The sequence below is a fragment of the Narcine bancroftii genome, chromosome 5 (genome assembly GCF_036971445.1).
Source record: "Narcine bancroftii isolate sNarBan1 chromosome 5, sNarBan1.hap1, whole genome shotgun sequence".
NCBI classification, from domain to species: Eukaryota; Metazoa; Chordata; class Chondrichthyes; order Torpediniformes; family Narcinidae; genus Narcine; species Narcine bancroftii.
The window spans coordinates 249,983,971-249,999,638 of NC_091473.1; the positions used below are offsets into that span (position 1 = coordinate 249,983,971).

Consider the following 15,668-nt stretch of genomic DNA (forward strand, 5'->3'; position numbering starts at 1 on the left):
TTCCTGCTATACACCTCTCTCTTTAGAACCAGATACCCAATGTCCCTCAAAAACCAAAATACCCTATGCCTGCTAACCTTGGCTAGTGGTGTGCCTCAGGGATCAGTGATCTGGGACAATTGTTGTTTGTCATCTATATCAATGATCTGGATGATAATATGGTTCAATTTTAAATTTAATCCTGATGGGAACATACTAACTCTGTACTCTCAATATTTTACTTTTGGTTTGAATTTTGGGAAGCTGTTTCCAAGTCCTCCATTTGCCCACTTTGTTTTGCTGCTTAAAAATCTCTTTGATCACTTTTGAAGAGTTGGACATGTACTCAGATAGAATATATAGAATCACTGCAGCCACCGCCCCCCCCCCCCCCCCACCCCCAACTTCTTTTGTTGAGATTTCTTCAAAGCCAAAGTCCATGTATTTGAATGTTGGAACAGGAATCCATTATTCAACTTCTCAAACCTCTTGATGTTTAATTAGATCAAGGCTATTCTGCACTTGAATTTATTTTTACCAACCTTCCATATCTCTTGATGCAAACAACAACTTTGCAGATTTGAAAATTTCAGATGTTTGATGACTTTTTTGGAGAAACATAAGAATTTCTACTCTCCCTACCCTACAAGGAAATGTTTCCTTGTATCCCATTTTAACTCTAAATTTTAGCTAATTTACTTAATGCTCTGACAGCTCAGTGGTTAGAGAACTGGTCTTGTAAACCAGAAGTTGCGAGTTCGTCCCTTGCTGGGGTATTTCTGTGAGGGACGCTGGACAAAGTGGCGGTTTTCTGTCTTCCTTACAGTAGACAAAGTTAAAGAATTTCATGTATGGTACATTCTACATGTAGTACTATGTGACAATAATGGATTGTCCCATCCATCAATCTGCACTTACTGTAACAAGAATGTTTTTTTTAAATCTGTAAGCCATAGGTTATCCCTTCTGAGGTGTGTCACGCCCAAAACGGAATATGATTACAACAGATAGGGTTGACCCAAGAATGTACATGAAAAGTAACGGAGCATTAACCAAAGAGTAGTGATTTGAACATTTTTTTAATAACCATGAAAATTTTGGATATACTAAGCAGGTCAGGCTATGTTTGTGGAAAGAGAAACTTAACATTTTGTTTCAAAGATTCCAAACAAGTTGATTGTCTTGTATTTAAGACTCTTATCTTTAAATGCCAACTTTTCTAGCAAACCTTTGAGTGGATATAGCTTTATGATTTGTTTGCCCACTTTTCTCCTTGCCCTGTTTTTCTTTGCTTAAAGTAATTACCCGGTTTGAGAGGTATGAAATGCTGCCATTTTACGTTATGTTTTATATTAATTTTTGTTTCTCTCATGTAGCGTGTTTTTTTTTGTGGCACACGTATAAGCTCTTTCAAAAATAAATGACTGAACATGGCAATCCTCTTCTGCATTCTGTATTCGTTTTTATCTTGGTGAATTGCTTCAGTTTAATGGAGGTCACTCAAGTCTAGATGGCTGGCACATTGAGTATCAATTGATTAGCTTACTCTGAGACAAACTATTTATTCACCAGAAATGGCACCGTAATTATCATCTGTTATTTTAATGTTATGGGGTTTATAATTTTGCAGATATTTTGGTAAATGGTTCCAATAGAAGCTTGTGTGCTTTAAATTAGTTTTTTTTGGCTCTTCTGCATCTTGCTACCTGGATTTGGTTAATCATATGCGATAGAATTTGTCACCTGGACCTCGCTGTTTGCTTGTCAAAAATTTCTGTAGCTTTCACCACCCTCTGTCCAAAAACCATTGATTCATCATGTAGCGAACTAAACAGGCCACCTTATTGACATTCAAGGTTTCTCCCCTATCTGCAGTATTTTCCTGGTTTGCTTGAGATATAATTTTTTTTCAAAGCCTTAATTATTTTTTTTCTAGTTAATGATGCTCTGGCAATTGTAGAGATCCAGTTCCAGGATAGCTCTGTTTGATGATGACTCGTGATTGTTTTGCAAAGAGTATAAGCAAATTGTCGGATTTTTTAAAAGGAATTATGTGTTGTCTTGCTACAAAGTTATAAGAGTTATCTAGATGGTCTGGGACTGAACTGGACCAGAAATCCCAGACAAGTTTCTTTTTGTTAGTGAATCCAATTTTTTTTTTAAAACTCTATGACCCATCAGCTTTCATTCTCATTTCCATTCCAGTCTCTGCAAGTTCCTTTTAAGATCATCACCTTTCCTGAATGAGGGATTTTTAATACTCTGGTATGTTTTTCTTTTTGAAGTACTTAGTCCTTAATTCAATCAGGGTGCAATTTTATTTACAGCACATAATGCCAGACATTCATAATTTGGTCATTTGATGTTGCCTTGAGCTCTGCACCTCTCTTGTGAGTGGTAATCCATTATATGATTGGGAGTTCATAAACATTGGTTGGTATCCCCTGCAGAATTTGAATTTGTTTTATTATCAACCAAGGGAAAGGTAAGTTGATGGTAAGGCTTTATCAAGGAAAAAGTGACTATGGAAGCAACTATTGACCTGGAGCCACTGTAGAGTGATGTGGATTGTATACTAAAAACAACACCAAAAAAGTTCAGGTGCAAAACCAAAAACATTCTGGCGGTCCTACTGACATGCAGCTAGTCTGGTTTAAGTTAAGTTTAAGCATAATTCACCTAGCTGGTGCTGCCCCAATATTTTACCAGAGGTGTGACTAACCAGGATTGTGTTTCTTACAGTTATTTACAGATGGAATCACTAACAAACTAGTTGGCTGCTATGTGGGGAACAGTATGGAAGATGTTGTCCTAGTGAGAGTTTATGGGAACAAGACCGAGCTCTTTGTGGATCGGGACAACGAACTGAATAGTTTTCAGGTTCTGCATGCCAATGGTTGTGCTCCAGAGCTCTACTGCACATTCCAGAATGGTCTCTGTTATGCATTCATGCATGGAATAGCACTTAGTCCACAGCATGTGCGAGAACCAGCCCTGTTCAGGTACCAACATTTACTCAAACCGTTACCTTACAGATAAATCTTATTGTTGTATGAACCACAAAAAGAGCTTTTTTGTCAGTGAGCTTTACATTTTAATTATCTGATCCAAATGAGATAACATGACCAGATCTTTTCTGTTTTGGAGGGAGGAGGAACCACGTGATGGAAATCCTGAGATTTGTTTAGAGAATTTCAATGTTACGTTGCCAAAAAAAGCCCACCAAACTGTATTTGACTAATTAGTAACATTCTTGTGGAGGAAGGGAAAGGAGACCACCTTGACAAGTGAACAAGAGGCTTCTCCAGGGGAAAAACATGTAGAGGGATAATTGTTTTGATCGCCATGGACTGTATTGACTGGGGCTAGTTTTTTGGTACCTTTGTTCTTAAATGGAAAAGATTTTTTGAACCTAATTAGTGTTTTGGTGATACAGTATTAGTAAGTTATAATTAGGTTAGAAGATCATTGAAGAGACAGTCTGTTTATTTCTGAGGTGCAAATTTCATTTTGGAGACTTCTTCCACGAGTACTATTGAGTTAATATTTCTCTTTTAATTGGAAATGCAAATAGTTTACAGGAAATCTTGGAGCATTCACCTCCATTTCTATTACGAATTTCTACAGGCCTTCCCATTGGCAGCAGTCAAACTGTTATGTTTATAATTTGTACATCTTGCCCAGGCTTTTAGTTAGAAGTAACTGTCCTTGTTTATGCATTGTCAGTGATAGTTTTTTTGCAACTTTCAGTTAAAATAGTATTTCAATACAGAACCAAGACCTTTGGCATACCTTGGCCATGTGGGCCATTCATACCAATTCCATTCCACACATGTGATCCATATGCAATACACAAATGTACTGGAGAAGCATCCTGCTGTGTGACCTGAGTTTCTCCAGCACATTTTTGTATTGCACTCTCAACCTCAGCATCTGCAGACTTTTTTGTTTAACTCCCTTCTATTCTATGGTGCTTCTGGCACTCCTTTAAATACTAAAATGCTTTGAGATTAGCTACCTCAACGTCCCCATCAAGCAGTGCATTCCAGTCACCTTACAAATGAAAAATAAATTTTGCATCTCTTCCGTCTCATTGCATTTAAATGCTCTCTGGAAGGAAAATAATTCTAATTTTCTGCCCTGTCAATGCCCCTCATGCTTTTGTGACTCATTAACAAACTTTGATCTTCTAAGTTTTTATAGTTGGATCTGGAGAGATGTGGCCAAATGTCTGGGTAGTGGGGTTAAAGGTGCCAAAATTCTAGAGCTACAGCACGTGGAAATGTGCCTGTCAGCCCTATGTATCCAAGGTACAGTAATTGGCAAATTGAGGTCAATAATTTTGTCTGGTTATGTTTTGCTTTGGGTATTTATTAAATTTGAGAAAGGGCTGGATTGTTGATTGATGCAAAGAATTGATTGTATAATAGTGTGTGAGCTGTTAAAATGTACCAGCAACTACAGTGTCATTCTGGGTGAGTGTGATAATTAGTGTGACAAATTCAAATAGATTCCCACCATTAAAATAAATGTTAGAATTTGTATAGACATATTTGACAGGAAGATTGTGTGCAGCTATGTAATTTTTCTGTTTTTACCCCTGTCTTTATAATGGTGGGAAATGGCTCTGAAATCCAGGGGAAGCAAGCCAAATTTTCTCAATTTGAGAAACTTTCATTATCCTTGCTCTCTGCTTTTCATCACCTCCACAGCATCACTGCTTGCATGGTGTGGACACACCTCTTGTCTAATTTTTCTCTTGGTATTAAATGTTGCACCCAGATTTCCTTTGGGAATGAATGTGTTTGTTAGTTAGCTTGTAGAGTCCCTCCCAATGTGCTTTGAGCCAAGGAGCACCTGTGTGGAATAATCAACCAGACTAGTCCTTGTGGGACCAGCAAGGTTCTCATTGCTTCATCAGCCAAACCCCATTTTCCAGTTGGATTGTTAGCTTGCAGGGTTAATGAGAATTGGGAAAAGTTTTATTCAGCCCACCCATAGACTAGAATGGTTGGCTGGGCACCAGCAATTGTCTAGAGGCTACCGAGCTACTTGAAGTACAAGATTACCAACAGATCACTATTCCCCCACTTTTACATGATGATTCTAGTTATCTGCTTTCACACTGTAGGACTTCACAACCTATGGTTAATGATGTACTGTGTCTGTACTGGGTGTCTTAAGTGAATTTCACCCATGTCCAAAATAATCAATTGCACTTATCTGTGGGTTTATCCAGCTGGACATGTAAATAAATGACCAGAGAGCATGTGTGACTGATTTCCTGACATGATTTGCTGATTAATAAACCAAAGCTTTATCTCTGCCTACTCCATTTCTCCCAGAAATTTAATTTGGATCTGGTCCTTTGAAAGTTTTGGCTTACATGGAAGAGCACTTCAGTTCTTTGTTTTGCATGCTGCATTTAACTTCCTTGGTTTTGGGGTGGGTCCTCTCCTGCAACTAATTTTATTTTTCTTTGTACAACACAGAAAGAGATCATTTAGCCCAATGGGAGCTGTCCTGTTTGCCCTCTTGATTCTCTGTATCCTGCAACTTGTATTTTTCTCTCTCACACTCATAACCATCAACTCCCCATTGGTTCTTTTTTGCTGTTAACATGTTAAGCTATCAGCATGTCTTTGAGATGTGAAAAGACACTGGAACATCCAAAGCAAATGACCACTGTCACACAAGACATGCAAACTCAGCACAGACTGCACCTGGAAGCTGCAAAGGATGGGAGGGTGTAGAAGCTGTGATATTGCACACTAGTGCGCCACTCTTATTCATGGCAGTGCAAAGCATTAGTTCTTAATACATATTAGGGGGTTATCAAGAAGACTTTGGTTATTGTGAGGTTTTCATTAATTTCAACACTGTAAAGCTAAGATTGCAAACCAGACCTGAGGAACAAAATTAAGCTTTTCAGATAATTATTAAGTATTTCTTAGAAATGTTCCATGTACTTGTCAGCCAATTATTCTGTTCAATTGGTTTCTCTCTTAATCTCTTGTATTTCTATAGTTGGGTGCAGTAACTTTTAACCTCTGTTAATTGAGCTTTCCTTCTAAATAACATACTGAGTTATTGTTTGAAATTTACAGTGGTACAGTGTCCGGATAAAACCAAATTCTTGGAAATATTAATCCTTGGCTGTGTCACATGAATCCTAGATATAAATGGGCTGCACTGCAGGGCTTAGAAGCTTGCTTTTCCACAGTGCTTTGTTTTGCTAATTGTTGTCATAGTAAGAAAGTCGTGCTGTAATTCCATGGATGGTTTCAGTTTTGGCCACATCACTGCTCTTTAAGAAGACTTTACTGAATTAATAAAATCCCAGAAACCGGTCAAATTTTGAATGGGTGTTGAATCTTTGGTAGCTAGCATTGTCAAATCCCCCATCTTAAAGTACTGAGATTGATCCAACTTAACAATTACACCCTTAATTTTTTTTTTGCAGATGGGATTGTGCATTTGTTTTGTATAGCAAACCCACTGACCTTTATAAGATGCTCTTTTAAAACTTGCTGCTACCTTGGGTTACATTTTGACCAGTGCTTGTTTGCCTTTGCTTTTATTACATGCATGCAGCACAGTAACAGGCCCTTTCTGCCCACGAGCTCGTGCCATCCAATTGACCTACAACCCCAGTACATTTTTGAATGGTGGGAGGAAACCAGAGCACCTGGAGGAAACCCACACAGACATGGGGAGAAGGTACAAACTCCTTACAGTCAGCGCTAGATTCAAACCAGGGTTGCTGGCGCTGTTACAGCGATGTGCTAACTGTACCACCCTTAACATTTGTATGTAACATTTGCTTCCATGCATGAAGGCCTTTGGTTGTACTGTTGAAGGCCACATTGCAATCCCCACATTGCTGTAAGCTTGTATAACCAGTAAGGTACAAGCAAAGATTGTGGTTTTTTTTCCCTAATCCCTGTAAACTTTAAAACATTTGTGAAGACAGCAGCAAGATAAAGTTCCCTGTACCAGGGAGAAGGTTTTCCTTTACTTTCTGTAATCTTTAAAGTTATGAAAATTTGTTAATGGTGTTCTTGAGAGGGGGGGGGGGTGCGTGGGATGGACTTTTGGGCAGCTGAAGTTGTTATCTCAAAGCAGTAGGTGGGGAAGTATGTTAACAAGACAATGCATTCCTTGAAGTGTAGCAAGGTTGTCAGACCCAATGCTCTGACATTAAATGGGGTGGGGTTTTAACAGAGTGGGTAATGTTCTGATATTTCCAAGTTTCCCAAAATTCTGTGCGGTTTCATCACTGTACAGTTTTAATGGCATTTTGTTCAACAGGTGTCCACAGCATGCGTGTTTATTTTAACAGGTTCCCCGTCCGGAAGCCAGCCTGGTTGTGACAGGCTTGGCCCCCTGTCGGGCGGGGAACGATCCTGCAGAGGTCACAGCCCTTGAAGGTAGGTTTCTTGCTGTTCAAAGTGAAGACTGAAGGGGAGAACTAGTACTGTGTAGCTGTGCAGATATGAAGAGGGGTTGCAAAGGATTGGTGCATGTTCAGAAAGAGTGAAAGGTGGTCGAGTGGGGATCTTGGGGTTGCCGTTGGTTTCGGTGCATGCTGGGAGGTGGAGACTGGGTACCAGCGGTATGGAAAGAACCAAATGGATTGACTCTGTAATTTTGGGGTGCAAGGAGAAACTGGATGTAGTAATAAGAGGTACAATCTTGTCCTCAGTCTATGACCAATGTTAAAAGAAAATTATCTGTTCTGTAAACAATCTTGGCCTGGCTTTAACTGCTGGGTTCCTGTGCCCCAGGAATTTCTAACCATCTTTAAACCTGAAACTGAGGAAATTAGCCTCAAAATATTTAAATTAATGGCACATTAGCTGGGAGTGTATTCATTTAAAGCAGTGGTTCTCAACTTTTTTCTTTCCACTCACATTCCACTTTAGGTAACCCTATGCTATCGGGGCTCTGTGATGAGTAAGGGATTGCTTAAAGTGGTATGTGAGTGGGAAGGAAGGTTGAGAGCCACTGCTCTGGACCCAATTGTTACTGAAATATTTTGCTTGAGAAAAGTTTTCATTAGCCCATTTCTTTGGAGTTATGAAACCGAACACATAATGAGACAATTAGGTACGATTAAAACAGTGGTTTTCAAACGTTTTCTTTCCTCCCATACCACTTTAAGCAATCCCCTACTCATCACAGAGCACCTAAGGTATAGGGAATACTTAGTGGTATGTGATTGGAAAGATAAAGGTTGAGAACCACTAATTTAAAGCATGGAGTTGATGTTTTGGATCTAAGAAGTTTAAAAAAAAAATTGACTGCCCCAGTTTTTCTATTGTAGTTTATTTTTATACAGCTCCTCTGCTTCACCTGCTAACTTTGGAAAATTTGGTTCTGGTTTGAATCTATTAGTTGAACAACTTCTTTGTACGATGAAGTAGTTTTGCTCCCTAATTATTTGACTAGGTTTTCCTCAGTTGGGTCAGTGATGCTTCAATTAGACATTACCATGTTTGGATATGGTGTAAAACATCTCTATTCATTTCTTTCTTCACTTGAGGAAGGTGGAGTGGAAATGAACTTTCTCTTTCCTTGGCCCTTTGAAGCTGTTCTTTTTTAAGTTTTTGATTTGAAACCTGGAATTTGATTTGTTATGGTTAAACACAGAAAATGAGAGAACCCCTTGGGCCAACTCTTCTTTTCTGTGAGATCATAGTAAATCTCATTGCTTTGTTTCCAATCTTAAACCTCCTGGTTCCCTTTGTGTATGAACATTTAACTTTCTATTTTAAATGTAATTAATACCTGAAGAATCCACAGGTCTCTGCTACAGAAAATTAAAATTTCACTGCCATCAAGGGAAGAAATTCTTCATGATCTCAATCCAAAACCAATTCCACCCAGCTCCACATCCCTCTCACCTCTGGTTATTAAATCTCCAGGCTAAAGAAGTGTGTGAACGTGCAAACTAATTGTGGGAGAACAGAATTCTCCACTATTCAATAAGATCTAACTTGTTTGTAACCTCAGATCGATATATTTGCTTACGCCCAGTAATCTTTCATCCTGTTGCTTATTAGATTAGATTCAATTATATTGTCCTTGAGCTAAGTAAAATAGAAAGCCAATGAAATACAATTAGCATCCAAAAGAAGTTTTTAAAATAGTGGCATATACAAATAACTACATGCAAATAAAAATAAGTGCATTCAGCAATCAAACAATTATAAAAGTACTGACAGTGCAATGTGAATCCATTACCACTCAGCAGGATCACAGCCTCGGCGGGGGTGGGGGTGAGCTCTTCTCGAGCCTACTGGATGGAATAAGAGTAAAAAGTCCATAGTTAGGGTGAGATTAATCCTTGATGATGCTCTTTGTCCAGCTCAGACAGCGTTCCTGATAGATGTTCTCAATGGTGGGCAATTGGATACTGATAATCCGCTGGGCAGTTTTCACCACCTGAAGTACTTTACAGTCTGATACAATTCCCAGACCACACTGAGATAAGTATACACTCAATGGTACAGTGGTAAAAATCCGTCAATATCCTGGGACAGAGGTGTACTTTCTTCATGCTCCACAGGAAATAAAGGCACTGTTGTGTCTTTTTGAGTTCAGGGACCAGGTGAGATCTTTGGAAATGTGGACACCAAGGAATTTGAAGCTTGATATACATTCCATCACCACTCTGTTGATGTAAATAGGGATATGAGTATGGCTTCCAGCATGCCTGAAGTCCACAATGAGCTCTTTGGTCTTCTAAATGTTAAATGCCAAGTTGTTGTCGGCACACCATGTGGCCAGGTGCTGGACCTCATCCCTCTGATTGGGCCACCGTGGTGTCATCTGCGAACTTGATTATGGAATTAGAACCATATATAGGAATGCAGCCCTCGGTGAATAGGAAATACAAGAGAAGGCTCAGCATACAACCCTGGGACACACTGGTGCTCAAGGTGACAATGGAAGAGAAGAGATTGTCTAACTTAACAGATTGGGTCTGTTAGTCAGAAATCTCTTGACTCTGGACCCAGAATACATGATGATCAGAAAGAGAAAATTATGCCTTTCTATGTTAAATAAGTGGCACATTATCAATGACTCTTGATTCTAGACTTTCCCACCCGAATGCACAGAACTTTCCCTGATAGGATAATCTTTTTCCGAGTATCAGTTCGGCAAACCTTCTCTGGACTCCTTCCAACCTGAAATAAGATCAATGTTGTACACATTACTGGGTGTGGTCTCACCAGTGTCATAACCATCTGATCTTTTTCTATTTTGTTTCTACAAAGTCCTCCGTATTCACTAAGGGACAAGTGAATGAGGTCATTGTACTTTCCCAGGTAAATGTATCTAGTGTTGAGGTCCCAGTTGCTTTTTTGGCTTTCAGACTGCCCACACTGCCCAAGATTGGACTCCCAGAACCGAGGTTCTGTTGGAGGAGATCATCTGACCATCCTAGAAAAAAACGATTCATGTGATGCTGAAGATTTACTTTAAGTACAACATCCCCACTGACTCCTGGAAATAGCTGGTCCATGGCAAGTGAAGGTGCGACATTTAAGAGGTTAGTGGGAACCTCGTGAGCATTTAGAAGCCCTGAGCAAGTCTCAAAAGGAGATCACCAACTCCCAAAGACCCACTCACCCATTTGCCCCATCTGAAGAAAAGTCTGCAATCCCTTGCCTGCCTCTAAATCCACATAACCAAAATGAAAGCAAGTCATCCTCTTTCCCAAGAGACTTTAAAAAAATTAGAAGCTAACATGGTGATATGCCATAGAAACGGACCAGACAAGTGTTATACTAATACTGGGCTTTTATTAACAAACTATAACCACCACTAACTGGCCAGTGGGAAAGCATCTCCATCTGTTATACCAGTAGGGTGGAAGCTCTCTACAGCCATAGCCAATAGCAAGCAGTCAGTATAATAGGCCCCCCCCATTACATCATCACACATGGTAAATGGTAGGGCACTGAGGAGTGTGGTAGAACAGAGGGATTTGTGAATATAGATACAGAGTTCCCTGAAAGTGGCGTCACAGGTCTTTCTTTCTTTGGCTTGGCTTCGCGGACAAAGATTTATGGAGGGGTAATATCCACGTCAGCTGCAGGCTCGTTTGTGGCTGACAAGTCCGATGCGGGACAGGCAGACACGGTTGCAAGGGAAAATTGGTTGGTTGGGGTTGGGTGTTGGGTTTTTCCTCCTTTGTCTTTTGTCAATGAGGTGGGCTCTGCGGTCTTCTTCAAAGGAGGTTGCTGCCTGCCGAACTGTGAGGCGCCAAGATGCATGGTTTGCGGTGTCACAGGTAGCTGGGTTGTAAAGAGAGCTTTTAGCATATTGGCCTTCATAAATCAAAGTCTGAATGTAAGAGTTGGGATGTTATGATAAAGTTGGAATATTTGGAATATTGTGTGCAGTTTTGGTCACCAAACTACAGGAAAGATGTCAATAAGATTGAAAGAGTGCAGAGAAAATTTACTAGGAAGTTGCCCAGACTTCAGGAATTGAGTTACAGGGAAAGGTTAGGACTTTTTTCCCCCTCATGAAGAATAAGGGGAGATTAGATACAGGTATTTAAAATTATGAGGGGTATAGACAGACAGATGAGTAGCCTTTTTCCTCTGAGGGTAAGTGAGATACAAACCAGAGGACAGGTTAAGAGTGAAAGGGGAACATTTTCAAGAAAACTTCTTCACACAGAGTGTGGTGCGAGTGTGAAATGAACTTCCAGCTGAAGTGCTGAAGCTGGGCTCAATTTTAATATTTAAGAAAAATTTTGACAGATACATGGATGGGATGGTATGGAGGGCTATCGTCTGTGTGTAGGTCAGTGGGACTAGGCAGAAAAATAGCTTGGCCAAAGGGCTGGTTTCTGTGCTGTAATGTTTATAACTTCCTGTAGTCACATTTTGAACTTTCATTTCAACATTCATATGTTTTTGGAAGATGAATGGCAGATTAGCTCTTTATTTCAAGGAGAATGAAATGCAAAGGTAAGGAACTGTTAACGATTATATGGGTCAATGGTACAACCAGTCACTTAATTCTATGTGCAGAGTTCAGTATAATTTTACTGGATTGATTCCTAGATTGAAAGTTGGGCTACCTTCACTTGTGTTGAGATGATTTTGTTTGGGTGTACACCAAGTAGTATTAACAGGTTAGATATTCTAGAACTTGAGTGTAGTCTAGGGGTTGATTGTCACAGAACATCGTCAAGTATGCCCCAGAGGGATGTGGAATTCTGTTGGGCTCATTTTTGGGGACTTGGGTACCTTTATGTTGAAGTATCCATGTCATTTTTTTAATCTTGTATTTCACAGGAAGGTATAGCATGGAATATGATTCTATAATCCACCTGACAAATTCGGTATTCTTTGACCACTATTTGAGTGATCATTCAGTTGTTAATCCTTCTCCCACAATCACTTGCCTGGGCAGACTGTACCTTGCATCCCTGCCCTCTACTTAAAGCATCTGAATATAAACTGTCAATTTTATCTTCTCCTAAAGTTTGTATCCTTTGTTTCTGCAGCTTTTCATTGTCACTTCTGTTTAATTTGGGCTCAGATTAACAAGTAATTTTGTGAACTTGCAAGATATCTCTTCTTTTGACTGAGCAACCTGAGGCTCTTGAACCTTATTTCAAAGTCCAGATATCTTCAGTGAATCATCTATTCAGATTCCTTTCCTGTTTGGTTACCAGTCATGCATATTCAAATCTTTTGGACTTCATGCTTCCAGTGCCATGTCATGAAAGCACATAAACCCTTATTTACGGTATTTCTTCCACGTCCTACCCTCCTCTTGCTGTCATTTGCAATGAACTGTTGGCCTCAATAAATTGTCAAAAGCCTAGATCAATTCTGCATATTTAATAGCTGGGAGTCTGTTAATCTATAGGTTGAAACATTTTACAGCGTTGGAGTTTGCTGTCTACCCCACTGTTCATGATCTCATCTGAAGAAGCTCCGGATTAATGCTTTTTTTGCTCAATAACCTCAGGATTTTCCTTTTCAAATTTCTATCCAGATCCCTTTTGAAATTAATTTATTTGCAGGCAGGCATTCCAGATCACAGTTTAATGTCTTTTCAAACACAAAACAAGCCCCATAATTTTTCTTCACATTCTTGTTTTATCTGTGGTTTAGAAAGCCCCTCCACTGTTTTATTCAACAGAGTTGATGTGTTCAGCCATTAGTCTTTAGGGGGTTCTTGTACTTATTCTGAATTTTTGCTGCCTCTCAAGGACAGGAGTTAATAATTAAGGCTGGCACTTCAATGCAGTGTTAAAGGAATACACGGTTATTGGAACTGCGGATCTTCTTCAACAATGAGCTATTAAATAGAAACCTCCTGTTCAAAGAAAACTACATCCATTATGTTTGAAAAAAATAAAGGGAATACTTTGGCCCGCATTTATCGATGACCCCTCATCAGCTGAAGAGGCTGGCAACTTTTGCCTTATTGTTGTCAGCAGGGCCTAGAGTCCTTGCTAGACATTTTAAATAGCACTTCAAAAATGAATTTAAATTTAGACATACAACACAGTAACAGGCCATTTCGGCCCATGAGTCCATGCTGCCCAATTTTCACCTTATTATTGACCTGTACCTTCAGTACATTTTGAATGGCGGGAGGAATCTGGAGCCCCCAGGAAAAACCCACCAGACACGGGAAGAATGTACAAGCTCCTTACAGAAAGCGTAGGATTCGAACCCAGGTCCCGATCGCTGGCGCTATAAAGGCATTGCACTAACTGCTATGCCAATCCATTGGCTTTAAATGAATGGGTCATGAGGATGTGAATAGAACAAATAAAGGCAGAGTGCATGCTCTGTAACAAGCCAGATGCCACTCATGATTATTTTTTTTGTCATTTAACAAAGTTCTTTTAAGTATCAGCTGTGGACAATCTTAGCTCTCCAGAAGTTGCAGATTCCACTTCAACTCTGGAAACCTGAGCACAAAAATCCAGGGCTTCCATGTCATGGGGTGCTGAGCATTATTGTGTTGTTGAAGGTACAATGTTCCTGATGAGATCTTGAATCAAAATCTGTCAAAGATCCTATCATTGGTTAACGTAGCAACGCTATTGTAGCACCAACGACCCAGGTTTGAATCTGGCGCTGTCTGTTAGGAGCTCATATGTTCTCCTCATGTCTGCATAGATTTTTCCCTGGGTGTTCAGGTTTTCTCATACCATCCAAAATGTACGGGGTTGTAAGTCAGTTTGGGAGTAGTAATTAGGTGGCATGAGCTTAAATGGTCAGAAGCACTAAATAAAATTTAGATTTAAAATTACTTTGAAGCCAGTGGGGGTCACCCATGGTGATGGGATCCTTCAATCAATGTTGCGTAAAACAAATGATCAGGTCAGTATCACACTACGTGCAATCTTTTTGAGCTTGCTGTTATCAGACTGCTTTCCTACTGTACAATGTGTAGTGCTTTGGAAGTACTACTACTAATAGCCTTGAAAGGCACTGTATAATTACAAGCTTGTAACTATACTTGCAAGATATGGGATATCTCTATCACTGATCTTCAGCTCTGAACATGGAATCCTGTAACATGCTTCCTCATTGAAGTAATAGCATCCCCACTACTGTAGCAGGGTTCAAAGGAGGGAAGGAATTTGGTCACTTTGCTGGGCAATTGGCATTGGAAATAGGTAGCTTTGCCCGAGACTTCTGTGTAAATAAAAACTTTTCCAAGTATTTTGCATAAAAGATCATTAACTATCAGCGGTGACCCAGATTTTTGTTGGAGCCTATATGTTAGATATCACCATAAATGAAAAATTCAAATTATTTAATGCCCAATTTGTGTTTTTTATTTTGTCTGGAGTTGTCAGATGAGCAACCCATGATTTACTAGAATGTTTTGGGTAGCAATTAGAATTTTCTGAAACACTTTTCCTTTCCTCTAGCTTTTTGTAAATTGCAATACTCTTCTATTTTGTATCTCACACCTCCAATGGCTGCGCTGTTATCTTACATTTAATAACATTTTTCATTTTGTTTTCTGGGCTGATTAACTAGTGATTAATTTGATTTTTTTTTTTGTTCGGAACCCGGTCGACATTTTCTCATACTTTGATGAAGGGCTCAAGCCCGAAACGTCAGTTCTGTATCTTTACCTTTGCTACATAAAGGACACTGTTTGACCAGCTGAGCTTCTCAAGCATTTTGTTTTTAATTTGATAACCTATATTTTCCAGGTTCCTTGTCTTCAAACCATACAAATGGTTTTTCTGCAAAGTAATGGCAGGGGTTTGTAGCAATTGAGGCTTAGTAACTAGGAGAAACACACAAATAAACTGTTTCAATTCTATACATGTCCATTATCTTGTCCTGTGCAAATTTAACGGATCCTGGATGATTTGGTGTATTCTTCTTGCCCTTTCTTTCTCTCGCCTGAAAAATAATGAAACATTTTTAGGTTTATTTTTCCCCTTCATACTTGTCATCTGTACTCTGCAACTTTCTTTATAGTCTATTACATGTGGGTGTCTGCACTGGGTTGATCTTTTAAGTTGTCCAATCAAAAAGCTTTTATTTTTTCCCCTCTCTTTTCTTCCCCACCTCTTCCCCCACACCCAGTTGTTCAGTTTTGGGAACTTGATGCTTATTCAAATAATACTTGGGGCTACACTTCAGATCTACATTATTCATTAACTGTTTGGAATG

The 15,668-nt window shown here is 39.4% G+C and overlaps 1 protein-coding gene across 5 annotated transcripts in view; it reads left to right on the top strand.

Annotated features, from left to right (window-relative positions):
• The window catches only part of LOC138765171 (ethanolamine kinase 1-like), a 66,167-nt gene that overhangs the window by 20,397 nt on the left and 30,102 nt on the right, over nucleotides 1–15,668 (top strand). For 3 of the 5 annotated variants that reach the window (XM_069942049.1, XM_069942048.1, XM_069942047.1), the window contains exon 2: nucleotides 2,722–2,981. In XM_069942049.1, coding sequence (XP_069798150.1) covers nucleotides 2,722–2,981 — 260 coding nt within the window. Of the gene's footprint in view, nucleotides 1–2,721; nucleotides 2,982–6,573; nucleotides 6,700–7,321; nucleotides 7,410–9,349; nucleotides 9,413–15,668 lie in introns of those variants that run through there. The other 2 variants (XR_011358515.1, XR_011358514.1) reach the window with 2 other exon arrangements.